This window comes from Grammomys surdaster, unplaced genomic scaffold (genome assembly GCF_004785775.1).
Source record: "Grammomys surdaster isolate TR1022 unplaced genomic scaffold, NIH_TR_1.0 125940, whole genome shotgun sequence".
NCBI classification, from domain to species: Eukaryota; Metazoa; Chordata; class Mammalia; order Rodentia; family Muridae; genus Grammomys; species Grammomys surdaster.
Window position 1 is genome coordinate 1,664,710 of NW_021620762.1, and position 27,107 is coordinate 1,691,816.

At 51.2% G+C, this 27,107-nt stretch overlaps 1 protein-coding gene across 1 annotated transcript in view; it reads right to left on the reverse strand.

The window, feature by feature from the left end:
- Positions 1 to 27,107, reverse strand: part of Septin9 (septin 9) — a 163,213-nt gene that overhangs the window by 135,118 nt on the left and 988 nt on the right. Inside the window, exon 2 of the mRNA XM_028752750.1 lies at positions 7,445 to 7,501. Coding sequence (XP_028608583.1) covers positions 7,445 to 7,501 — 57 coding nt within the window. The remainder of the gene's footprint in view (positions 1 to 7,444; positions 7,502 to 27,107) is intronic.

The following is a 27,107-nucleotide window of genomic DNA, read 5'->3' on the forward strand; positions in this document are numbered from 1 at the left end:
CATATACACACACCACACACACACATATATACACACATACATATACATATCACACACATACACACACATACACACACATACACACAAACACACATGCATACATACACACACACACATACACATTCACATACATACTCACATATACACACACATATACACATACATACACAGTCACACACATATACACACACATCACACATACACACACATTCATAAACACACACTCACACACACGCATACACATACATATACACAGGACACACACAAATCTCCTAAATAAAGTATGTAGACACGCACCTATAATCTCATCCCTTAAGAGTCAGAGGCAGGAGGATTACAGCAAATATGAAGCCAGTTTAGTCTATACAGTCAGTCTTAAATCAGCCGGGGCTACGTAGTGATGATCTACACAGAAATAATAATACTAATAAGTAGGTAAAATACTTTCACTTCCAGCTGAGATCATTAAATCAAAGTCCCTGAATTGGAAAGAAAGGCCGGCAGGCTGCCGCCTCAGAACTGGCCTGGCTGCCCCTGCTACTGTACCTGCCAACAGAGTGGGCAGCCGGAAGAGGCCCTGGCTGGGCTTCTGTAGCTCCTACAGCAAGCTGCTTCCAGCCTGGGGCCCACAACATTCCTATCTAGAAGCTTCTCTCAGCTTTTTATTGTACCTCAGGATCTGCCTTCTTAAGTAAACATGGACCAGCTCCTCTGTGCAGGGGTGGGGTGGGGGTCGGGGATGAGAGAGAGGGAGGTGGGTGGGAAGGTGAGGAGGTGGGAGGTGGGTGGGTGAGCAGGCACATCTGTGGCACAGTTTACAGAGGATACCACCTGAACTTTATACACTGGTTCCTTTCCAGAGGGACAAGCAGCTTACATTTCTCACTAAAGGTCCTCACGTTCAGCCATTGGCCACCTATCCCTCCCCAACCTCCACTCCCCACCCCCACCCCTGGTGGCAACCAAACCAGAGCAGGAACTGAATGGGAGATGAAAGTTGAGGTGCAGCCCCGGAGTCTTCCACTTCCCACAAGGAGTCTGCACTAAGCGGGAGAGAGGATCTCAGGTTTGAAGGCAGCCTGTGCTACATAAACCAACCAAGTGAACATTTGAAAAACAAGTCCATCGGAGAGATGGTTCAGTGGTTAAGAGCACCGGCTGCTCTAGCTGAGGCCCTGGGTTTGCTTCCCAGCACCCACATGGCGGCTCATCACCATCCATCACTCCGGTTTCAAATGACCCATGCCCTCTCTGACCTCTGAGGACACTGCATGCACACGGTGTAATGACATCCATGCAGCAAATCCCATACACATAGAATAACCTGTTTAAACAGTCATGGGCTGGACAGATGGGTACTGCTGAGTTTGGGCCCCCACACCACCTTGGGAGACTCACAATCCTGTAACTCCAGCTCCAGGGGATCTGACGCCCTCTTCTGGCCTCCTCAGGTACCTTCCTTCACATACCAGCCCCACCCCGCCTCCATACACATACACATAATTAAATATGTTTTTAAATAGTCTTAAATGCCTAGCGGGTAGCAACTACGCAAACCCTGTTTCCTTCTGCTCCTCCCAAAGCCTTCTGCCCCAGAGGACAAACAGCTGCTTCTTGGTCAAAGCAAAAGAAGTCTGCTATTTCTGTTTGAAGCTGGGTCTTTTGCCAGTCCCGCCTGCCTCTACCAAATCCAGTCCTACAATGTCTGCTGTCTGCCCGTTGTGTGCCCCTTGCACAAGAGACCGAAATGGCAACCTGCTCACTAGACATGACAGGCAGGGCCAGCCTGTGCTACTCTAAGTCCTAGTTGGAACCAGCAGGACAGGACAGGAAAGCTGTTTTTCAGAGATGAAGAGAGCAGGTTAGCCCAGGGAAAGGGAAGCAGGCTAGCCAGGAAGGCGAGGGGGCTGGTTGGGGGTGGGGGATGCTGGAGAGGGGAGGGAAGGATGAGGCAGGGAGGTATCAACAGCTGTGCTGAGTTCTGAGGTCATGGTGAGGGTCAAGAACAAAGGCAAAGCCAGGGGGAGCGAACACACGTGCGTGCATGTGCACACGTGGGGGTGGACCATAGCCTGGTCCCTGGTACAGAGGTAGGACTTGGTAAATGTCCCATGAACTCAGCTATGTGCAGGGAAGTACCTGCAAGAGGAAGAACAAAGACAGACAGACAGACAGATACAACAGGACTGAAGAGACAGGGGAGGTCACGACATAGCCCAAACCATGGTTGCCTCCTCCAGGGCCCCCAGAAGGTAGAGAGACGAGGATAGACCTGTGTAGGGTGAAGAGGCAGAGGTCAAGGTCGGTGTGAGGCTGCTGCCTTGAGGACTTGGGTGGGTGGTCTCCTGGCTGGAAAGAGGAACGCCCCCACCACACACACACACACACACACACCGTTTACAGAAGGTCTCTATTAGACTGGCCTATGGGCAAGTCTGTAGGGCATTTTCTTGATCAGTGATTGATGTGGAAGAGATCAGCCGACTGTGTGCAGCTGGTCCTGGACAGCGTAAGAAAGCAGCATTCTCCACGGCCTCTGCTAGACTGTGATCTGTGAGGTAACCCTTTCCTCCCCAAGTTGCTTTTGGTCACGGTGTTTATCACAGCGATAGAAACCTATCTAAGATGGGTGATAAGGCCAGGCATTGAAGAAAAGCTGGAGTGGGGACCAGTGGGTCTCAGCAGAGATGCTCACAGGAGCCCAGAGGCAGGGCCCACTGCACTGCGACACACTTGTTAACATGGCCTGGCACAGGGTCTCTGGCTGTCAACACTCATTAACACAGTAGCTCCTCCCACCAAGAGAGAAGGACACAGGACCCTGAGGAAACAACAGGACTGACACAGGACAAGTCCCACGTATCTGAAACCTACAAGGGACAGTAGCAGCTAGACAATTAGCTACACATGAGAGTCACAGTGTTAAGCCAAGGGCTCATGGAAGCAGGGAGGCTTCCTTAAAGGGGGTGTGTGTAAGAGGGGTGTAAGGGATCAAAGGGAGTCTGGGGCACCAGCCAAGGCAGGCAGGACACAGCAGTTGGGGGAAGTGCTCTCCCTGCTGTACATCGGTCTCCCTATGCCGTATCACAGGGAGTCCTTTCCACGAGAGGGACATCGTCAGGACAGTCAGGGCGGGTGGGGGGGTGTCTGCATACCTCTATATCAGAGACCCACAAATGGCTTCTCCCGTGTCTTTGAAGCCAAACGTCCAAAATCAAAGTGTTGGCAGACCACACTTTCTGGATGGCACCAAAGGAGGGCTGTCCTGGCTTCTTCTCAGGCTATCCTTGCCTTATGGCTGTATGGCTCTAGGCTCTGCCCTGGCTTCACCTTCACGTGGCTTCTCCTCTAGTTCCAAGGGTGTCCGTCTTTGGACTTGGTAGCTCCAGATAACCTCAGCTGTAGGTCACTAGTACCTTAGAGGTGACTCAATGGCGGGGTTAGAGACAAAGCCACAGACCTCATAGGCAAAATGGGCCCCAGGCACACACCAGATGTCGAAAAGGCATAGAAAGCTCCAGGGATTCTGGGCTGGAGGTAGAGTGGCTCAGATTCAGCCCAGGAAATGCTGTGTAAATCGTGGGAACCAGGGCAAAGGTCAACCAAGGCCACAGTCTGCCCAGAAAGGCTGCTTGGGGCATAGGAAGGGGGTAAGTGTGGGAGAACAGACTGGAAAACCACTGGGAAGGGTACGTTGGCGGTGACCAGAAGGACAGAGGTGGGCATCTGTCTATGCCACCCTCCACCTAAGGATGCACTCAGAAGAGCCGTCCAAGCAGGGTCAGTAGCAGTGACAGCCCACAGGTAACAGATTTCTGGTTCCCAGGAGAATAGGTGAGCCAAATCCAGGAGAATTCCACGGTCCAACCTAAACCCTAAACGCTATGAGATAAGCAAGCAGACAATATTGTGGTGCTCACAGTACTGGGGTAGGGTGGGGATATAGATCGTTCAGAAGCAAAACCACAGATATCCCAAACTCAGGCTAGATTTCAGGTCCTCGGTCATCCTGGCTCCCTGGAGGCTCGGCTAGTCTGCAGCATCTCTGCTAGAGGTGGTTGGTGGGTAACTCTGTTCCATTATCTTATTCCTTGTGTGATATAATCTATCAATTGTGTCGCTTTGTTTTGTTGGGGGGGTGTCACATCACCCAAGGGGACTGTCCTTGAATTCACTACGCAGATAAGGATAACAATTGAACTCCGGATCCTTCTGCTTCTACCTCCCAAAGGCTAGGAGAACAGCCGTGTACCTCCACAGTCAGCTGAGTCTGGGATGTTTTGCTGACTTTTGTTCTTGAGACATTGTAGCTCATGCTAACCTGAAAACTGTAGCCAGGCTAAGGCAATGCTTCCCTCTCAGCTTCCCAAGTGCAGAAATTATTGAGTGTGAACCACCGTGTCCAGTTTAAAAAAAAATTAATAGGCTCAGTGTTGGACATTTGCCTAGTATTCACAAGGCCCTGAGTTCGATTCCTAATACCACAAAAATAAAAAGAAAGAAAGAAAGAAAGAAAGAAAGAAAGAAAGAAAGAAAGAAAGAAAGAAAGGAAGGGAGGGAGGGAAGGAGGGAGAGAGAGAGAGAGAGAGAGAGAGAGAGAGAGAGAGAGAGAGAGAGAGAGAGAGAGAATGCAAAGTTTTGTTGTGGCTGTCATCAGAGCTAAGGGTCTTGGCTCGTGCCCTGAATAGTTACTCCTGCCCAGACCTAAACAGCTTGGAAAGAGCAGAAAAATAGACCTGACAGTCATGTAACCTAATTCTCCCTAGGGGTTGGGACAAGGAGTCCCAAACAGGAGAGATCATGTGATCAAGGCTGGGAGAAAGACAAGGGCAAAGAGGAACGCCAAGTGTGGACCTAGGGCCTGGCAGATAGCACATCCCAGGGTCACAGCAGCAGGGAGGTAGGAAGAATAGGATCGAGTGAGCCATGGGAGCCCGCAGAGGCCCTGGGGAAGACTGTGTGTGTCAGCAGGCAGATCCCATGCAAACCTAGATCACTGCTTACAGCTTTGGGCTCCTGCAAATTATGCCTTAGGCTTCCAAGCTGAGCAAGCCCAGGCTGCCAAGTGCTGACGGCACAGAACTGGCCCGAGCCTGGGGAAGCAAGGGCAGAAGGAGACCTCATGCATGCAGCCCAACTCTCCAGCTCTCCAAAGCCTGAAGCCCCAAATGCTACCTCTCTCCAGCTCTTTGGATCAAGGCTGTCCAACAAGGAGGAGGGGGAGAGGCAGGGCGGCAAGGCAAGGGGTCCTGAGCACACGGCATCCGGACACACACCAGCGGGGGGGCTGGCTACTGGTTAGTGGGTCTCATGGCAGTGGTGGGCAGGATGCGTCTTAACCGAGAGTGCTGACTCACTCAGCAGCCTAACCACCTCCAGCAGGGCATCACCCTCCTCTGCTGACACCCAGGCTCTTTCTTCTCTTCACACATGGCACTCGGCAGCTCATTGGCAGTGTCCACCACGTCAGCCACATGCTAAACCCAGTGCCACACTGGCACACTATCCATGTCACACACGTGATAAATCCATACAACCCCCTCAATGTCACCATTGCTCCCTACAAAGAGCCAGACACCCTCAGCCAGGCCACACCCTGAAGATGCAGCTAGGAGACAAGACACTGCCTTAGGAATGCTTAGGTTCCAGTGCCTTGGGCAGCCCTCCTTGGTCCAGAATGGTCCATCTGCATTGCTACAAATTACAAACAAATTATGAATTTAATTCAAAATAAATTCTGTGCAAACAGCTGAGCAATAAAATATACCTAAAGTCTCTATTTCAGTGGCCAACAGGCACATGTGGCTCATTTCCACCTTCCTAGCAGGTAGCAGATAGATTGTCCCACCAGCCAAGTGTTCCTCTAGACAGGGCAGGGCTAGAAGGCAGTGGCCCTGGGTGGTGGGGTGCCCTTGTCTCTGAAGTCTCCCTGATTGGGAGGAGTCCTCCTGCATGGCTGGGACTGGAGAGCTTGGCTCTCGAGAGAGTCCTGATGACAATTTGTCACTGTGGGTTTCCTTTAGTGTCTCATGACATCTGCCTCCTGTGTCCACAGTAACTACCATTCGGTCCCCATGTACTCCTCTGTCCACTCCAGCTGGCCCCCGACACACATGCACAGGTGAGCACATGTCCCCAAAAGCTCATCATTTGCTACGGAAGTGGGTCCCATCATCTCTGCAGTCAACACTGTCTCCAAGCAAAGGTCATCAGAAGGAACACTGACCCCTCAGTCTGGTACTAGAAGGGTCATCAGAAGTGACAGGAGAGCTCTGGGGATGGAGAAACTGGTAATGGGATGTTGGAGATTGGTTCTGATGCTCTGGTTCAGTCGGGAATCTGCGTGTTCAGACACTGAAGGTCCTTGTTTCTAGTTGGTTTTCGATCAATCAATAAAGATGCCAATGGCCAATGGCTGGGCACAGGGAGGGACATTTAGAGTTGCGCAAGTAGGACAAAGAGAGGAAAGGAAGAGAACTGCCATGACTCAGGGTAAAAGGATGGGACACGGGTGGCAGGAGATAAAGCCAACCAGCCATGTGAGATTGGGTGGGTGACCACTGGCTACTTCCCCAACTGGGCCTGGGGTAGCAGGGGAAGGTTTAGGAGTGCCCAGCTTCTGAGGTAGCCAAGGTATTTTAAAAATAATCTAGTGTGTGTGTGTGTGTGTGTGTGTGTGTGTGTGTGTCTTTCATTCGAGGATTCAAAGATACCTCTTGGGCAGGTGCATGTGTGTGAGACCCACCGGGAGCACAAAGCGGTATAGCAAAACCTCACAGCAACAATGGGGTCTGAAGATGCCTGGCAGAAGACACACAGGCCCTGCTGAGGACATAAAAGGGAGGCAGCCCCTGGCGTTTGCCCAGGTCGGACCCTGAGGCTGGCAGAGCCTCCTGCAAGCTTTGGAGAGGAGCCTCCCAAGTGGCCCCAGAGCTCTGATAAGTGTTGGCTCCTCTCTTCCAATGGTTACTGGGAAAAATCAGAAGTCAAAGGAACAGCACATGACAGTCCCTTCCCCATGCCGATGGCTCACTGATGGAGCTGTCCACAGATGCTGAATGGGCCACCAAAGACACCCTGCTATGGTTCACTCACGGCAGTTAAGGTCCTACCCTGTCTACTTCCTTACTTCTCTCCCCTGTGCCTTGAGGTGGTTATCTGCAAAGGTGTGTAGCCTCTCTGCCAAACCCGAGCCTGGCTACCTGCACAGAGACACTACCTTAGAAATGCTTAGAATTCTAGAGCCTTGGGCAGCCCTGGTTGGTCCAGTATGGTCCATTTGCATAACTATCCATTAAAAACAAATTATGAATTTAACTATTTAATTATGAATTTAAATTCTGTGCAAACCACTGAAAGTTCACCACAGCAAAGGGCCCCAACCACTCAGGAAAGGCAGGCAGAAAGTCAGGTCTCAAAGGCAGCCAAGACTCAAGCTGCTTACCTGAGCCTGTGGGATCCGCAAGCCTCCGGAGACGGCCGCTGGAGGTCCGTGTGACTCCTAAGAACAGAAACAAGGGGAGAAAGTCACACAAGGCCACCAGACTCCCCCTTCCTGGTGGGTGGCTAACATGGGTGTGTCCCCACTTCTGCACCTGCCAAAGGCTGCAGAACCGAATAAACCCAGACAGGGAGCCACCTGCGCCTCTGAGCCACCCACCTGGATGCTTCACACGACTGTCACAGGACCCATTGTGCTAATAAGGGAGCTGAGTCTCAGAAGGGCTGGGTGACCTGCCTAGGGCCACAAGACAACCAGAAGCTGAACACATGGTGAGGGTCCAAGTCTGGGTTCACCTCCAATATCCTCACAGCACTGATTGCTGATGGAGGGGGGTCACCTCACTTCATAGCACTTGGCCAGACTTACCACTTAAGATCCACACCTGATTAACAGGGTTTCTCTGACCCAAAAGCCAGAAGCCCTGCCCATCCTCCATAGCTCCAATGACTGGGCAGAATGGGCCACACTGAGAAAGGTGGGAGGGAACTGCCCTCTCTCTCTGCCCCAAGAGTGGGCACAGGCAGAGTCTGAATCAACTCAGTCTCGTGCCACGCTCTCCCTCCAACCACACATGCCCCTTGGCTGGCACTCCCCTGTTGGGAGAGGCTTGTGGCGGGCAAGTCCTAACTTGAGGAGTTTGCGAGGTGCTAAGCTGAGCACACCCCACGGGCTGCCAAGAGGAGCAGAACCCATGTGTCTGCACTACTACAACCAGCTCATAGTGTTTACAGAGTGCCCCTCTTAAATGCCACACAACTATCCTTTAGCGACTCACAAGGACACCCCCCCCCAACCTAGGCCACAGAGGCTATCTCTCCCATCCCCAACAGCAAGACGATCACCTAGGCTAGACATGGATACTTCCCTGTATCCTCCACCACCTGATACACATCTAGCCTATTAGTCAAAGGGGAAACCTTCTCTTTAGGCTCCTGCACACTTACACACACTCATCCACCCATGCATCCATCCATTTATCTACCCAACCACCTATCCATCCATTCAACCACTCATCTACTCAGTCAGTCTGAAATTCCTGGCCTGTCCACCAGGAGGAGGATACATGGGTAGGTAGATGGATATGGTGAACCAAAGGAAAAGCAGAGGATGGATGGATGGATGGATGGATGGATGGATGGATGGATGGGTGGATGGATGGATGGATGGATGGATGGTTACATGGATGGATGGATGGATGGATGGGTGGATGGATGGATGGATGGATGGGTGGATGGATGGATGGATGGATGGATGGATGGATGGATGGATGGTTGGATGGATGGGTGGGTGGATGGATGGATGGATGGATGGTCAGGTAAATATGTAAATGGATGAACGCTTAGATGAACAGATGGGTAAGGGAATGAACAAACAGGTAGGTAAGATTATAAGGAGCCCATATCTAGTCCTTGGAATTGACAAGGTCCCCCTGGACTAGAAGTGTGACTCAGATGAGATGCCCAGGGCTGTGGAGGAAGAGCAGAGGCCTTCTCCTGTGTACTGAGGGGACAGGATAGTATGGTCACCTCAGCAGCAGCAGTGCACCCATACCTGATGAGCAACACTGCATCTGTGGGTGAATGCAGTCAGCCCCACCTCTTCCTACCGCCTTGTATACAGTGAACTCATAGGAGGCACATACCAGGCCCACCTGGTACTAGTGAACAGCAATATTGTCCCCAAGTCCACTATCTCCCCATCTTAGGGTTTCCACCACTGTGAAGAGACACCATGACCAAGGCAAGTCTTATGAAAGACAACATTTAATTGGAGCTGGCTTACAGGTTCAGAGGTTCAGTCCATTATCATCAAGGTGGGAGCATGACAGCGTCCAGACAGGCATCGAGCAGGAGCCAAGAGTTCTGCATCTTGTTCCAAATGGAACCAGAAGCCTACTGTCTTCCAGGCAGCAAGGAGGAGGCTCTCAAGGCCCACCCCCACAGTGACACACTTCCTCCAACAAGGCCACACCTAATAATAGTGCCACTCCTCGGGTCAAGTATATTCAAACCACCACAGTCCCCAAGACAGAAACTGGGGTGAGGAACAGCCAACAAGAACAGGCAGCATTGAACATTCCTGTGGCCTGAGTCACTTCCAGATGAGATGGCTTTGCAGGGATGTTGGAGACAGAGTACCCTGTCCTTCCTCTGGGCAGATGAACAGCCACACCCACCACCTGCCCTCTGGTTTCAGACAAAAATGCAAGTAAAGAGGACCTGAGTGTGTTAAAGGACCCTGGGCATCTGATCCCTTCTCCCCAAACCCAACTGGGAAAACAAGATTGTTTTTGGATTTCTGGGGGCAAAGTTTTCATTTTCTTTACACTATTTATTTTTCTGATTTCCTAAAACAGGCATCCCTACCACACGGCACTGCCAGAAAAACTGCAGAGGAAAGCTCGCTGGCTAGAGGAAAGCTCACCGGCTAGAGGAAAGCTCACCAGCTAGAGGAAAGCTCGCAGGCTAGAGGGGCTGGGGATCCCTGGCTTCTCAGGCTTGGGCATGGTCCTGAGAAGAGCCCCAGACCAGAAATGGCTCAAATGCACTGGCTTGAACTTCCTCGCATAGTCCTGTGTCCAAGGCAGCCAAGGACCGTGATCCAGCAGAGAATTGAGTTATTTTTATGTGACTTTAAAATAAAGAAGATCCAGAAGGAGGAAGACACACAAAACCCTGCCATCTGCAGTCAGCCCAGAGTAAATGACCCAAATCCTCTGAGGCTGAGGCCCAGTTACAGATCATACCTCACGGCCACTGGCTATGACTTCACCCAGTTAGAGCTTCCAGGTCAGAGGGGACACAGTTAGAGTCTTCCTCTGGGCTATTAATATTGAGTGACAAGGGGTGGGGTGGGGGGATGCTGGAGAAACAGCTCAGTCTGTAAAATATTTGTCACACAAGTGTGAAGACCTAAATTTGATCCCAAAACCCATGTAAGAAAGCCAGGTGTAGTTTGTCTCTACGCTTGGAGCCCAGCACAGGTGGAGACAGACTTCCGGGCTCTCTGACGAGGCAGGCAGCCTCACCAAACCAGGGAGCTGCCTGCCAATAAGAGACCTTGTCTCAAAAAACAGGATGCAAGTGCCAGGCACGGGTGGTGCACGTCTTTAATTGTAGAATTCAGGATGCAGACATAAGTGGATCTCTGAGGCTACAGAGTGTAGCCAGGGCTACACAGCGTGTATTTCCTGTTTCAAAAATAAATAAATAAGCAAAGTAGAGGCTAGGGAGACATTCTTCTGGTAAAGTGTCTGCTACTCAAGCCTGAGTTCAGATGCCCTACCGAGGGGTGCATGCACAAGTCACTGGGGAAGCTGAGACAGGAGGATACGAGGAGCTCAACAGCCATGGCCTAGCTGTAGCAATGAGACCCTGACAGTGAGAGATCCTATCTCAAAACCTATGTGAGGGTCTCAGTTTGATGGAGTCCCCCCCATGCTTATGAGCTGGGGTAAAGGGAGAGGCGGACTTAACTTATTTACTGCTTTATTAATGTAAATAATACGTATACGTTTGTGTCAGTGTGTGTGACTCCTGCCACAGTGGCTCAGGGGACAACCTTGGGTGTCTGTCCTCTCCTGCAGTGTTTGAGACAGGGTCTTTCTCTTCACTGTGAACTCCGAGAGCTTCTGCTGGGGTTTCAGACCTGCGCTACCAGGCCTGGCTTTATGAGCTGTCAATCCCCACACAGACTCACCGTGAGCACTTATCTATCCCCAACATGGAGAAGACACTGTATACAGAAAAATAATTGGATTTCAATTTTTTAATTTTATTTATGTGTTTGTTTTGGGGACAGGGTTCCTCTATGTAGCTCAGGCTGGTGCTGAACTCAGCTCCGCCTGCCTCTGTCTCCTGAGTTCTGGGATTGACGGCGTGCATGACCACACTCAGTTTTGTCTTTCCTTTTTTGAGACAGAATCTCCCTTCATAGCCCAGCTAGGCCTGAGACTCACTCTCAAACTCATGGCAATCCTCCTGCCTTAGTCTCTTTAGAATGACATGCAGGTGTCACTACTCCTAGCTTAAGTATTTTTCTTAAAACTCATGAAAATCCCTTGGAAAAGGGACAGGTGGGTCCCAGCTGACCTCATGCCAGGAGTCCCTTCCTCTTGGGGTGTGGTGTGGGGGCTCTAGCTCTCTCTCTCTCTCACACACACACACACACACCTCATCAGCTTCTTGCTGCAAGTGTGAGGTGTGAGAGCTGCAGGTGTGAGGTATGAGGGCTGCAGGTGTGAGGTGTGAGGGCTGCAGGTGTGAGATGTGAGGGCTGCAGGTGTGAGATGTGAGGGCTGCAGGTGTGAGGTGTGAGGGCTGCAGGTGTGAGGTATGAGGGCTGCAGGTGTGAGGTGAGAGGGCTGCAGGTGTGAGGTGAGAGGGCTACAGGTGTGAGTTGTGAGGGCTGCAGGTGTAAGGTGTGAGGGCTGAGGTGTGAGTTGTGAGGGCTGCAGGTGGGCCCTGAGAGCACATTCCAGGCCTATCAGTCAGGGCTTACCTGCAGCAGGCACTGAGCTAAGAGGCCCCTATCAAGCACAGGGCATCTGCCCATCCTCTGGCTGTGAATTTGTGAGAATTCCTTCCCTGGTATATTGGTTACTCACCTGTTGCTGTCATAAAACACCCTGACCAAAAGCAACTTAAGGAAGAGAGCTTACACTGAAATATGGTTTCAGAGGAATACGAGTCCATAATGCAGGGAGTCGGGGCACATGCCATTAATCCCAGCACTTGGGAGGCAAAGGCAGGCGGATCTCTGTGAGTTCGAGGCCATCCCAGTCTATAGTGCAAGTTCCAGGACAGCCAGGGCTACATAGGGAAACCCTGTCTCAAAAACAAACAAACAAAAGCCCATGATGATGGGGAGGCCTGGTGGCTGGAGCAGGAAGCTGAGACATCACACCCACAAGCAAGAAGCAGGGAGAGCTACGCACCATGAGGCTTTCCACTCTCAAAGGCAGACTCAGCAGCACGCTTCCTCCAGCAAGGCTGCCCCTCCCCATCCCCTCTCCAAACTGCGCTACTGACTGACTGTCAGGTGTTCAAATACCGAGACTACGGCAGACATTTCTCATTCAAACCAGCACATCTGCGAAGGCATAAGACAGCTTCCCCGTAAGTCTCAGTGACAAAGCTCCCTCTGGAATAAACCAGTGGGATTATTGGGTTTAGTTACAGAGCCTAGGTGGAGAGTTACTGCCAGGAGTGTAAGTGACCCCAAAGCAGCCTTGCTGGAAAGTCTTAACACAGAGGATGGCTTCCCCAGAGTTTCACAGATAGAGCCCTGTCAGGCTTCCACAGCCTATACACTCCAGTACCGTCCCATCAAGAGGCCACTCGGAATTATGGCAGACTTGCATAAAAAAATGGCTGGGAGGGGCAGCTGGAACTTCTGAAGGTCCAGTGACCCTCCTGGCCTCTCCCGTGAGGAGAAAGGTCAAGAGCCAACAGGTCTTCCTGTTGCAATCCCAAGATTGCAAGCTGATCTGGTGGCGATGGTGGCTGTTTTGCTTGGAGGACCTTGTTCTCCAGCATGACGGGCTCAGAAGCTTAATTTCTTCCATCACAAGAGTAAGGGCTGGGGACAGAGGTGGCACAGATCAGACAGTATCATCAGAGAGCCCTTGGTCTCGAAGCCAGATCTCAGTCCTTTATCTGTTTACCCTGTAAAGTGGAGGGCCTGCTTCCAGTCCCACAGGCCGTGAGGGGCAGACAAGCCCATCCCCCTACAAAACGCCAACCAAAAGGAGGTGCAGCACTGTCTCTATAAAGGGCCCTTGGTCTGCCAGTTAGTTAGAGCTTACCATGGGGGCTCAGCTGTGGGACCAGACCCCCAACCCCAAACCCACCCCCTGGAGGCAGTGTCGCACATCCTGAGCTAGAGCTAAGAGCCGTACTTCTTACTGTCAGGATGGGTTTTTTAGCTGTTGGAGGCAGTTTCCATATGTTGTGGATTGCTCTGGTGCTGTTTGTTAATTCTGCTTCCTCAAGAGGGGCTGCCCTGACAAGGAGTGGATCACTTACTCAGGTGACTTCATGTGAACCTTCTCCCAATTCTAACTGGCCCAATAAAGGCTGGAGCCTGTGACTAGGCAGCGGAAGGAAAAGATGGCGCTGGAGGTTTTAGAGAAGGGAAAAAGAGGAAGGAGGAGGGGGAGACAAGGAGCCAGAGAAGACGGAGGAAGAGGAGGTGGAGGGAAGACAGAGCAGAACCACGTGGCCTGGAGAAGCCGCAAGTAACAAGGGGTCTCATAGCTAAGGGAACAGAATAGTGTAGTGGTGGATCTGCCCAATCTAGGCACGCAGCTTATAAATATTATAACTGAGTTGTGTGTTCTCTACTCGGGCTTATTGGAATTGGAGATTTACTGTAGCATCCCTATCAACAAGATGTGGACGGGTGAAGGCACTAAGCATCGCTGCTGCACCAGACGTCACGCTAGGAAACACGGATACAAGGGAGCTTATGCAGTGTCCAGCCAGCAAAGATATCTGACGCACCAATGAGGAAGAGGAACTCAGCCTGTTCACAGGGCAACCAGGGTCCCAACTACATTACTACATACCCAAGGACCCGCAGAGCCTTCTTCAAAGACACCCCAGTGGGTGTCTAGTGCTCGCTGCTCTCCCATGTGACGTCGCCGTATTAAAACACAAAATGCTCAGTGGAACTTAGATCTCAGGTGTGAGGCAAACCGCTTTTCGTGTGTAAGTATATCCCAAATGTTTGGTATGTCACCCTCACACTGAAAACAGATTCTCCCTGTGTACACACCTGCAGGTCAGGGGGTGACCTCACTCCTAGGGAGACTTCCACCTTATTTTTTGAGACAGGATCTCTCACTGGGACTAGGGGCTCCCCAATTTGGTTAGTCTGCCTGGCCAGTGCGCCCCATGGACTCACCTCCCTCTCTACCTCCTTGGCACTAGGACTGCAAATGCAGATCACTACAAGGTGTTTTATTGTGGTACAGGGGAAGCCAGGTCTTCATGGTTGTGGCAGGCACCTTACTGACTGAGCCATGGCCCTGCGTCTAAGCCATCAGTCCTCAAAAATTCAAACTTAGCCCATTTGATGATGCAGTGGGCTGGCAGCTAACAGATGAGACGGGGAAAAACCCTGCTTCTTCATTCTTGACTTATTGACACCTTGGCTTAGTGACCCCTGGCCTTTAGTGGCCAGAAGGCAGACTTTACCAAGAAGGAGGTGAAAGGTTGAAGCCTGCAGATCAATGCTGAATTGTACAGGCCAGCCATGACTGGCCACCAAGAGATACAAAGTCAGAAGTCAGCCCAACGAGCCCACTCAGAAGGCCCTGTCCCCAGAAGACTACTGAAATACAACAGGGACCAAAAGTCCCTAAAGCCAGCCTGGGATTGGAGGGAGGGGTCTGGAGTGTGTCACCCTGGAGCACTCAAAGGGGCAGAGGATGTGGAAATAAGACAGGAAACGCCAGACAGAATGAGAGATGGCTGAAAAAAAAGGCCAGCACCAGGTGAGTCCAGGTCTCAGGGCTCCCTTAACCAGCATCTCCCCAGGGCATCCAGATCCCTGGAAGTACATTCACACCCCAGGCGAGAACCTCTGCTCTGGGGGTGGGGCAAGGGCATCTTTCTTCCTGTCATCAAGGTCCACTTCAAAGGACCTGTGGGGAGAAATCTCCTCTGGAGGTCTGGGAAGTCATGTCATCCCAGGAGCACCAGTGCTGTAGTCCACTGGGCAGCCGCCATCCCCACGACAGTGACCTTCCAGTTGCCAGTCTCCAACAAGCACAATAAAAGTTACCCTCAGGGGAAGCTTGCTGCTACAGTGTATTACAGCCATATGCAAATTGGCAATATGCAAGTTATCCAAATGCAAGCTGGACTAAGGATGACCTCACTGTTCCTCATAGTTAAGCTGGTGGCCTATGCCTCTGGTCTCCATCCACACTCAGAAGGCTGAGGCTGGAGAACTGCCATGAGTTCAAGGCCAGGCAGGGCTACATATGAAAAAGGACTGGCACGCTGGTGCTTGCCTTTTAGTCCCAGCACTCAGGAGGCAGAGACAGGAAGATCTCTGAGTTTGAGGCCAGGCTGGTCTACAGAGTGAGATTCGGTCTCTAAAAAGGAATACTTTAAAATTTGTTTTTGTTTTTCAAGATGGTTTCTCTATGTATCCCTGGCTGCCCTGGAACTCACTCTGTAGACTAGGCTGGCCTTGAACTCAGAGAGATCCACTTGCCTCTGCCTCCTGAGTACTGGGATCAAAGGTATGTGCCATCACCACCCAGCAAGAAAGAGAGAAAGAGAGAAAGAGAGAAAGAGAGAAAGAGAGAAAGAGAGAAAGAGAGAAAGAGAGGGAGAGGGAGAGGGAGAGGGAGAGGGAGAGAGAGAGAGAGAAATTAATGCAAGATCCCAGCCATGGGTGCTCAATAGTGAACAGCTAGAAAAGCCTCTATGAACTCTCACCCTGTATCAGAGATTCACTCTCGACTTGTTCTGTGGAGACGAGACCATCACAGCATGGCCACATTCTATTCAGAAAGCATCTCAGGAACTCAAGAGAGTCAGAATCCCCAGAGTAGGGGTAATGGGACTCCATTTCCCCACAGTTCAGGAGCCCAAGTATAAGGTCAGCACACACGTGGAACTGGTCTCCAGCAAAGCCTTTTTGTTTATTTGTTTGTTTTGTTTTGTGAGACAGGGTTTCTCTGCATAGCCCTGGCTGTCATGGAACTCACTCTGTAGACCAGGCTGGACTTGAAGAGATCTGCCTGCCTCTGCCTCCCAAGTGCTGGGATTAAGGGTGTGTGCCAACACTGTCAGGCTCAGAGAAGCCTCTGTCATCTTGTTTTCATGTGGACCCTACTGTCCCCTCCCCCTCATAAGGATGTCATCAGTTCTGTAGGCTCAGGCCCAGCTTCATTCCTGCCCCATGGGCTGCACAGCTGAACAGTTCCATTGCGGGTACTCATCTGTGAGAAGAGTGGGGTGTGTGGGTGTGGCTTGAATGAGAATGGTCTCCACATGGTTGAATCCTTGGTTTCCAGTTGGTGGAACTGTTTGGGAAGGATTAGGAAGTGTGGCCTTGTTGGAGGGGGTGTGTCACTAAGACGGGGCTTTGAAGTTTCAAAAACCCATGCTAGGCCCAGTGTCTCCGCCTGCTGCCTGTGGATCAGGACGGGAAAACTCTCAGCTGCTACTCCAGCACCATGTCTGCCTGTGGGCTGCCATGTCCCCCACCGCGATGATAATGGACTAACCCTCTGAAACTGTAAGCAGGTCCCCGGTTAAATGCTTTCTTTTATAAGTGGCCTTGATCGTGGTGTCTCTTCAGAGCAATGCAATGGTAACTAAGACGTAAGAAGACACTTCAGTCCATACCGATGAGAGGCCAAGCTTACAACCCAACTTTCCCACACAGAGCTGAGGTGGGAGAGACTGGAAGCAGTGGCCGAGGTGGGGTGAGGCGGCTGATGCCAGAGGCAGGCCATCCTGCTGCTCAACCACCAGGGAAGCAGTGCCGGGGCACAGGGGGTGGGGAGTCAGCAGGACACAGCTTTTCTTCATACATCCTGTACTGGTCTTCTAGAGCTACCTTTCGTTGACCCTCCAGACCCTCCTTGATGTGACCAAGCTGACCTCTTACAGGCTATGAGGACAGAGCCCTCAGGTCTGCTGGTTTTAAGCTGGGTTCAATCAGTGAGAGGTGTTGGTACAGCCAAGGAGTTTCTCCCCATCCCTGCCTTGAAAGGTGTTCCCAGCAACAAGATCTGTCCCCTTGGTGGTTCTGGTTCCTACTGGAGAAGCTCCTTTTGTCCAAGTCTCCCACAGCTGGGCTCAGGCCCTGAAATCTGGTGGCAGGACTTCCTCCCACTGAGCTCTGAATGGAAGCAGTGGTCCAGGGACTCCTGCAGAAGCCACTCAGCCAGACCACTTGGCACCGCCTAACTGCATTTATGGCAACCCCAGTTGTTTCCGTGTGGAGCTCAGTCACTGCTCAGCATCCCTAGGTAGAAATGGAGTCCAGGAATTCTCTCTCCATTTCCAGATCCAGTTCCTCCTCCTGTACATGATCCAAAGTCATAGACACCAGACACCAGCGTGTTCTGTGGCTCTCTGCGCCAGAAAACTGTGGGCAGTAGGGAGGGGCGGGATTTGAAATGTACAGAGCCAGGAGCCAGTCTCAGAAACCATCTCAATTGCCAGGGGAAAACCTATACAAGGAGGGTTCTGTTCTCCTGCAGCCTGAGTCAGAGATGTAGCTCTAATCAGAAGGGCGGGCAGGAGGGATATATCTGACCATTATAAATGTCTCATGTGCGGCTGGCTCTTGACTGGAATCACACTGCCAGGACAGAGCATAAAAACTGCACCCACTATGAACTCTCCCTCCATAAATCTGAGTGCCAGGTGGATGGCTCTGTGGGTAAGATGCTTGCTGCACAGCATGAGGCCATGGGTTCAGATCCCCAGCACCCACATAAAAAAAAGCGTAATTTATGCACACATTAAAAGGGTGTGCAATTGTAATCCCAACACTGAGGAGGCAGAGACAGGAGAACCCATGAGACTCACCGGCCAACCAGTCTACATTAATGGGTGAATTCCAAGAAAATGAACAAGACTCTGTCTTAGCTGGGGTAGGTGTGGTGGTGGTGCTGGGCACGCCTTTAATCTCAGTACTCAGGAGGCAGAGGCAGGTGGATCTCTGTGAATTCAAGGCCAGCCTGGCCTGCAGAGCAAGTTCTGGGACAGCCAAAAACTACACAGAGAAACCCTGTCTGGAAAAAAATACAAACAAACAAAAAACAACAACAAAAACAAAGAATAAAACAAACTAAATCAGAGAAAGAGGGGGACAGAGAGAGGAGAGGGAGGGAGGAGAGGGAGAGAGAGGCTCTGTCCCAGAAAAACAAGGTAGATGGTAGCTGAGAAACATTGCCCAAGGTTGACCTCTGGCCTTCAGTCACGAGTGCAAGCACACCCACAGAAGGAGCTGCACACACGTAACCCCACCCTCTCCCATCCCCTTCTTCTCTTATAGGCATCCCAGCCACCAAAATAAATACAATTTCAGTCTAATGGGGCAATGCATACCTTAAATCCTGGCCCTTGGTACAAAAGGTTGAAATCCTTAAATTCCAGTCCAGCCTGGACTACAAAGTGAGTCTGTCTCAAACCCCCAACTCAAAAGATAAAGCGGGGGAGGAGAGGAAGAGGAGGAGAAGGAAAGATATTGACCACTCAGATTAACTTTCTGTTTTCTCCACAGAAAATAAAACACAGGTCTTAGTGAAGAAGAGGGGCCCAAGGAAAGTCACGAAAATGTTACTTTGGAGAAGTAACAGGTTATTTTGATACTTTTCTAGATTCTGTGTTATTTCCGATACTTAATAGCTGTTTCAAATGTACAGTTTAAATTGAAGGCAATCCCTGTACTCAGCAGACAGAGGCAGGGGGTCACCACAGAATTCCAAACTAGCCAGAAGCAGACAGTGGGATTCAGTCTCAAGGCAACACAAAGAAACAGAATAGCAAACAGTAAACTCAGTACTGCGTGCTGAGGAGGGAACTGGGGGCTTTGTTCATGCCCAGGGGCAGGGGGGTGCAGGGGGTGGGTGGGAGGAGATCAGGCGCTGAACCGGATCCTAACCCTCACAAGTCCTGCCTTTTTTTTTGGTTTTTCGAGACAGGGTTTCTCTGTGTAGCTCTGGCTGTCCTGGAACTCAAGCTGTAGACCAGGCTGGTCTCGAACTCAGAAATCCACCTGCCTCTGCCTCCCAAGTGCTGGGATTAAGGTCCTGCATTTTAAGAGTTGCTTAAGAGGGCTGGAGAGATGGCTCAGAGGTTAAGAAGAACACTGGTTGCCCTTTCAGAGGACCAGAGTTCGGTCCCCAGCACCCACATAGTGGCTCACAACCATCTGTAATGAGATCCGATGCCCTCTTCTGGTGTGTCTGAAGACAGAGCACTCATATATATAAAATAAATAAATAGATATTCTTTAAAAAAAAATTCTAGTACCAGGGAGGCAGAAACAGGAGGATTCCTGGGGCTCACTGGCCAGCCTAACTAGCAAGCCCCAGGCCAGTGAGAGAACCTGTCTCAAAAAAAACAAATCAAGGACTAAAGGGATGAGTTGGTGATTAAGAGGACTTGCTGGGGGGCTGGAGAGACGGCTCAGCGGTTAAGAGCACTGACTGCTCTTCTAGAGGTCATGAGTTCAAATCCCAGCAACCACATGGTGGCTCACAACCATCTGTAATTAGATCTGATGCCCTCATATGGGTGTCTGAAGACAGCTACAGTGTACTTACATATAATAAATAAATAAATAAATCTTAAAAAAAAAGTTAAAAAAAATTTTTTTTTAAAAAAAAAAAAAAAGAGGACTTGCTGCTCTTGTAGGGGACCCAAGTACCGTTCCCAGCACCCATACTGGATGACGCACAACCACCCCTAACTCTAGCTGGGGAGATTTGACTCCTCTGGGCTCTGTTGGTATCAACACTCATACGTATTAACACAGAGAGAGACAGACATAGACACACATAATTAAAAATAACAAAAATAAATTTAAAAAAAAGAACCACCTGTATTAATCAGGATTCTCTAGAGGAACAGAACTTACAGAATAAATGAATGAATGAATATATATATATATATATATATATATATATATAGAGAGAGAGAGAGAGAGAGAGGAGAGAGAGAGAAAGAGAGAGAGAGAGAGGGAATTTACAAAAAAATAAAATGAAAAATAGAAAAGTAAGATCCAAGTGTATTACTGGCACACACCTTTAATGCTAGCACTCAGAGACAGAGGCAGGTGGATCTCTGAGTTCATGGCCAGCTTGGTCTACAGAGTGAGTTCTAGTACAGACAGGGCTACACAAAGAAACCATGCCTCAAAAGAAACAAAGAAAAAAGGGGGAGGGGCTAGGGAGTCATTAGAATGGCTCACACACTGTGGTCTAGCTTGTCCAATAACGGCTGTCTACTAATGGAAGTTCCAAGAATCCAGTATTTGTTCCGTCTGGGAAGCTGGATGTCTTAGCTGGTGTTCAGTGTATACCAGAATCTTGAAGAGGTGGGCTCTAAGGCCAGTGAAGGACTGGACTTGCCAGTGAGACTGAGGGTAAGCAGGCAAAGAGCTTCCTCCTTCCATGTCGCTCACACAGGCTGCCCGCAGAAGGTGTGGTCCAGATTAAATAAAAGTGGATCTTCCCACTTCAAAAAAATCTAGATTTAAAAATGGACCTTTCCAGGTCAAATGATGTAGTTAAGAAAAAAACCCCTCACAGGTGCATCCAGCCACTTGGATTTTAGTTAGTTCCAGATGGGGACACACTGGCTTAGCACCCCAAGTCACCACAGAGAGTGTGAGTCTGTAATAATAGTCTTCACTGTCAACTTGATTGGACTTGGTCTCACAGAGGAGGCGTACCTCTGCCCTGTCTGTGTCTAAGGTGGCGTTTTCAGAGAGCTTTAACAGAGAAGGGAAAGACCCACCCTGAGTGTGGCCCGCACAGTCCCAAGGCCTGGAGCTCTCTACTGCGTAAAAAGAGGAAGGAGCCGAGCCCCAGCACTCATCTCTCCCTGTTTCCTGATTGTGGGTGAAGGGTGAGCAGCTGCCTTCAGCTCAGGCCGTCATGACTCCCCCACTCCCATAGACTGGCCCATCACACTGTGAGCTAAGATGACACGTCCCATGCTTTTGTTAAGTACTTTGTCACAACAACAGGAAGGGAACCAACATGTAGTTTCACTTCACCTTGGGGTCAGTGGATTACCACCCAGGGATTCCCCATAGAGAGGAGAAGGCAGAGGACCGCCATGTTGAGAGCTCCGGGAGGGAGTGACCAGGATAATGGGGAAAAGACTGAGGCCAGAGGTACAAAACGTTAATGTGCAGGAAAGAAGTTTCCAGAAGAAATCACTGCAAAGTAACCAGCCAGCAGACAACTGAGTGCCAAGTGCAGCCTGTCACCTGCAGCCATCGAGCCATGTCCATGCCTGGGCTCAGGAGGTGACAGGGACGGAGAGATCACACAGCCTCCTGTGCCAGTCACTGCAAGGAATCAAGATAGCGGACAGCTGGTCTCAACAGCAAGCCAGCGCAGGAACCACTCAGCAGGTTGACAGACACTGTCTCTCCATCATACCTCTTGATGAAAGGCTATCCTGAGGATACTTGTCTGGCTTTGGAGACAGCCATAACAATAGCCAAAGAGTCACCATTACCGTAGAGAGGGGTCAGTAAACAAGACCCTTTAGGAAAGCCGGTGAGAGGCCATCAGACACGAGATGTCTGCTCCAAGGAGACGCTGAAGCTCTTGCTCTGAGCCACGCCTGGTATGTGACTGCCTCGTGAAAGAGGCAGAGTGACAAGGACATGTAACCCCGAAAGCACGTGGTACCACTCAGATAATTAAATGATATGTTTCACACTTGTGGGGACAAGCAGGGCAAGGGACATAAAACTGAATCTTACAACACATAGGGTTTTACGTCCCCAGTTCCATTTCCCGTCTGCCCTGCTGGAGGAAAAGTCTACAACACAAAAAATTCAACCACAGGCAACAACAACAAAACAACCGAAAGTGATAGATACACGGCCTGTCTCAGAAAGCATTTCCAGAGGGAAAAAAAAATCAAATAAAGGCAATCAAGGTCTACAGTCAAAGCAGGCCCACAGCCACCAGGAAGCTCCGCCACCCGGTGACTCACCCGACATAGCTGAGGTTTTACCACACCTTGTAAGCAGGGAGGCAGCATGATGCCAATGCTGGTGAGAAGCCACCATTCCTCCCGGCTCCCTGGTACATCTGGCTGTCCTTTTGTCTGGCACCCTGCAGTATCCATATGACCCAGAAGATCTTACCTAGCCACCACCCACTCTACTGAGCCAAAGATACAGAATTATCGGTCAGTTTTACAAATAAGTCCTCCAGACCCTTCTATGCCCAGCGGTCAAGTCCCTAGCATGCTGGAAGATGACAAGCACTGCATGTAACCCACTTCCAAGCTGCTTGGGTTACAGTAGCCTTATCCTCTGGCTGGGATCTGATCCTCTACAAAGAGGGTTGTGAAAGGAAGGCCCCAGGATGCAAGTCCCACTGATCTCAGCTCAAGGCCCCGGGCAGCCAGCCAGCTAGCTCACTGGTGCCCAGCCCTTCCTGCTAACCATGCTCACCTGGAACTCAGCGCAACCCTGAGCACAGTTGCCACTACTCCTGAGTCAGCTGCTGCCCCAACACGCCTGGTCTGGCGAGGACCTGGGTACAACAACACTCCAGGGCTTCTGGTGCTGCTGTGGCCCACCCTTAGCTCCAGATGTAGTCTGAGGGAGTCAGAGTGTGAGGATGACCAGGGAGGAGTGAGGAAGAGACCTCTGTGGCAGACTGCAGCCACCAACTGCCACACAGAAGGTGGTCACGCCTACCAGTCCTCTCCTCTGGACCCTCAAGCCAGGGTCAGGTGGGTTGCTTCAGAGAGCCTCAGTTCCACAGGGTCTTCTCCACCCTAATTTCAGCATTCCAAGTGATGCTGAAGGTCAGAGTTTGACTGGTGACTTGGGACCCAGCCAGGGAAGGTCTGGGTCCAAGGGCCATCCTGCGACCTGAAGCCAGGATTGGCTTTCCTCGCTCCTGTTTCCTGTCCTGAGGTCTCCGGGCAGCCAACAGTCAGGCTTCATCGAACCAGGTCAGATCAGTCCCCAAACAAAGCTCGGTTGTTGGAGATCTGCTAGAGGGCACTGACAAGCAAGGCTCCTGGGGCCACCACCCCCACTCTGGTTGGAGTAGCTTGGTGTCATCTTCACCGTGGCTGCAAGTGGACCCGGGCCCAGGGCAGGGTTGGAAAGATAAGGCCAAGAAACTGGGCTGGGAGCAGACTGCCCCTCAGCCCTGGGGGCCCTGCAGTGCTGTTGCTGAGAGCAACCAGGGAGCAGTCAGAATGGAGCCTGAGGCTCGGTGGCACTCTGCAGACACTTCTGGAATAAATGGCTCAGGTCACATGGAAAATTAAGACGGATCAGGAACTTTGGGGAGCCGGGGCCCCTCACAGCTCAGCATGGCTGTTCTGGCAAGGCTGACCAAAATTCCTGGAGCCAGAGCAAAGCTCTCCCAAAGACCTGCCCACCTGTCACAGCTGGCTTTGCTGCTGCCACAGACAACCCTGCAAGTCTGGCTGCACCAGGACCCCTACGCCTGACACTACACATGCTTGCAACCAGGGCTTCCACTTCTCTTAATTGGCACTTCGGGATCACATGACCTGCGGCAGAGTCAGGACTCTGAGGTCTCTCTAGGAACCCTTCGGCACAGCAGTACTTTGTGTCTTTGCAAGGCCCAGGCAGCTTCACCAGGCTCTGGTCCTGATGATACCACCCAAAAATCCCTAAAGCAGTGAAGAGCTGGGGTGTTTCCAAAGTAAGAGCCCCCAAAAACAAGCCTAAGACTGGGCAAGAGTCACCCCTTTCTCAACCCAAACATACATACTCTTTGAGCCCAGGGTCTCTCTGTAGAGCCCTTGACATCCCTGGAGCCCAGAGATGCACTCAGCATGTACCCCGGGGCCTGGCTCTGTTCTGGTCTGTGCTAGATCTTTCTTATCAAAAACATCTTTAGCAAATTGCAGAGCCCACGCAACACTGCCCACGGACAAACATGCGGAAGCCCGGCCGCCTCCAGGTTCAGCGCAGGTGGTGGAGCCTCAGGCAGCCTGGGACAGACAGGACAATCTGAGAAGGGCACAGAGAGTTCAGGTGGGGAGCGCACCTTCCATGGTCTTGTTTAGACATCCAGATGAGGCCTTCAGGCACATGGACAGCCCACTGTCTGACTAAGCCAGCTGCTGCTAAATGACAACTCTGTCCTCTCTGCACCCATCCTGGTGTAAGCAGGTCCAACAGGTAGAGAGAGGGTGGGCTCTCTCATACTCTATCTGGTACATTTTACTCAACTCTATGCTGGTAGAAGCTGCAGGGTGGGAAGCTGGAGAAGGAGGCAGGGGCAGGCAGGGAAGAGGGCTGCCCGTGTCTGAACTTGCCTTCTCACCTCCCCAATGGTCCGGGCTGGCTCCTGACTTGTGCTCAGTCAGCTCTCTTGGGACTAGGGGCCTCAGGATCCAGGCAAGGATGGGACATAGCCATAGACTAGCTGCTTGAGAAGGCTTCTTCCTCTCCAGCACTATCCCTTAGATACACCAGAGCAAACAGGCTTGACCATGAGGAGTCAAGAGGTGGGTAGAGCAGACACTGAGCTGTGGCGGGACCAGTGGAGAAAGAAGCCTTTCGTCACCCATGCTGACCAGCTTGTGGGTTGCTTACTCAGAAGTGACCCTCAGAGGGTGCACCCCTCACCCTTCCCAAGCCCCCTCGAGTGCTGGGTAGGGCTAAAACCCTCATCCTGTGGATGTCCTAGGTCTGAATCCCTGCCCAGAATAATGCTGGCAAAGCTAGCCACCCGCTTTGAGAGTCTCCTGAAAGCCACAGGAATCCCAAGATAATTCCAAAATGCACACAGAGATATGCTTGTCCAGTTCTGGTGGCACACAGCTGAGTCTCCCCAGCTTCTGCTGCTGAAGATGTCCAAGAAAGCCAAAGGCACTGAAGAGGAATTCCAGGAGATTCATATCGTGTGAGAAGCTGAGTTCAGGACCTCAGAAAACAACAGGAATAGTCTGCAGCTAGCTCCAGCACAAAGGGACCCCCAAACCATGGGCGTCGAGGGGAGTCGAGGGAAGGCCTGGGCCCTGCAATAGGTAACACACAACCTCCTGGTCCCTCCTATGGCCCAGAGCAATAATTCCCAGGATAGCGGCTAGAGAGTTAGAATAGATACCTCTGAACCTGTTCCTGTAGAAACTCACAGTCACAGCCAAGCACCATCCATGTTTAACAATGACATGTGTGGGGTGAAGAACCCCAGTACCCCACAGTAGCTTGGGACTTAATCCCAAGAGCTTCACAGCTCAAAGCTCCTTCCCCTAACCACTGAGCCACACAGCTCTAGCTATCCACTGACACAAAGGGGAAGATGTGTTCAGGAAGAACCAGGGCTATATTAAACCTGCCAGAGGGTCCCCCAAAAGCCCCTGGTGTCCTGTGACTTCCCAACCTGGCAAGACCCATTTTATTTTCCACTACACCAGATCCCTTATTCCCAGAAGTCAGGCTCAATCTCAGTACCCCCAAAGCCCCAAGCTCCTCCTCCTGAGTGTCCAGAGCACTTGGAGACTGTCTCGCTTCAGAGGAGACAGGGCTGGTGATGAGCTGGTGTCTCACCCGTATCTAGCCTCAAAGACAAGGCAAGCTCCTGCAAGCTAAGAGCATGTCCATCACTGCTTTTGCGGCCTCTGGCCAGACTATGGGTGCCCACCTCAGAAAGCATCCTCGGTGACTGCACATAAACCACACTCCTGGGTCACTCCAGACAGACTTCTTAGCTGCCGTCTTAGAAGCCCAAGACTACTCATGGCGGGTCTCTGACCACAGCAGCCATTCTGTGTATTTCAGGTTCATAAATAACGTCTAAAGCCATATTCTCACTCAGTCTACGGGAAAAGCACAAACCTCTCTGGTTGTCCCTGGGTTTGCAGATACTGTAGAGATTTTTTTACATTCTTTACTACTTTGCTGAGTTCCTGGTGGCGATGGGGGCTTAGGGACAATCTAACTTCAGCAAGTAGCCCTACTCAGAACGGGGCTAGCACAGGAAACCCAGAGGAAACCGGCATGGAGTTACACCCCTACCACCCCATACAACTGCAGACCCAGCACCCCTTGGCATACTGCCAGGGAGGGAACAAACTGGATATGGTCCAGGCCCTCCCTTTGGCCCATCTTCCAAGGGCCCTACCCCTTTAGGTAAACACAGGGAACTGAGGAGCTTGGTTTTACAGGGGCTGTAGGCCGGACTTCCACAGGACCTATCACAGAAAGTTTCATCTTTTTACAAAATTTTACCCGGTCGAGATTGGGTGGGTACAGGAGAGACAGTGGAGCGAGCAATGGTCCTACCCCTGCCATCTCCAAGAAGCTTCAGGCTCAGACACACACACCCCCATCTAGACTTGGGCAGTGGAGTCTGGGGTTTGTGCAGTAAGCCTGGCACCTGTGAGCTGAGAGGGCCTGGCTACCTCAGTGTCCCAATCTACCAGTCAGGAAGTGTGAAGGACCAAGGACAAGGAAGCACAGCCCTTGGCCGACACCCCCAGGCCAGCCGGAGAGGCCGGGAAACGGCCCCGATGTCCACAACCATTCCAAACATCTGGAGCATGCTGGGGAGGGAGAAGGGCCCAGTGCCAAACCTGAGCACGTACCACCTGGAAGCCCCCCTCCTCCCCCACCATCCTGACCATCAACAAGTTCTGCTGAAAAACGCCAGTGACTGGGGGCCAGCAGCCAAGTTAGCAACTTAGAGCTACTGCCGGGGAAGGCTATTTTTTTTTAGGGGGAAGCTAAATGACTCTCTTTAAGATGAAGTAAAGTCATTTTTGGTTCCTGAATATGAAAAGCAAGAGGAAACAGAACATGACCTCGAGGCAGGAGAATGGCCCAAATGACCTCTTCAACTCTAACTCAGTCTCCTGATTCAGAGTTTTTATCTTAA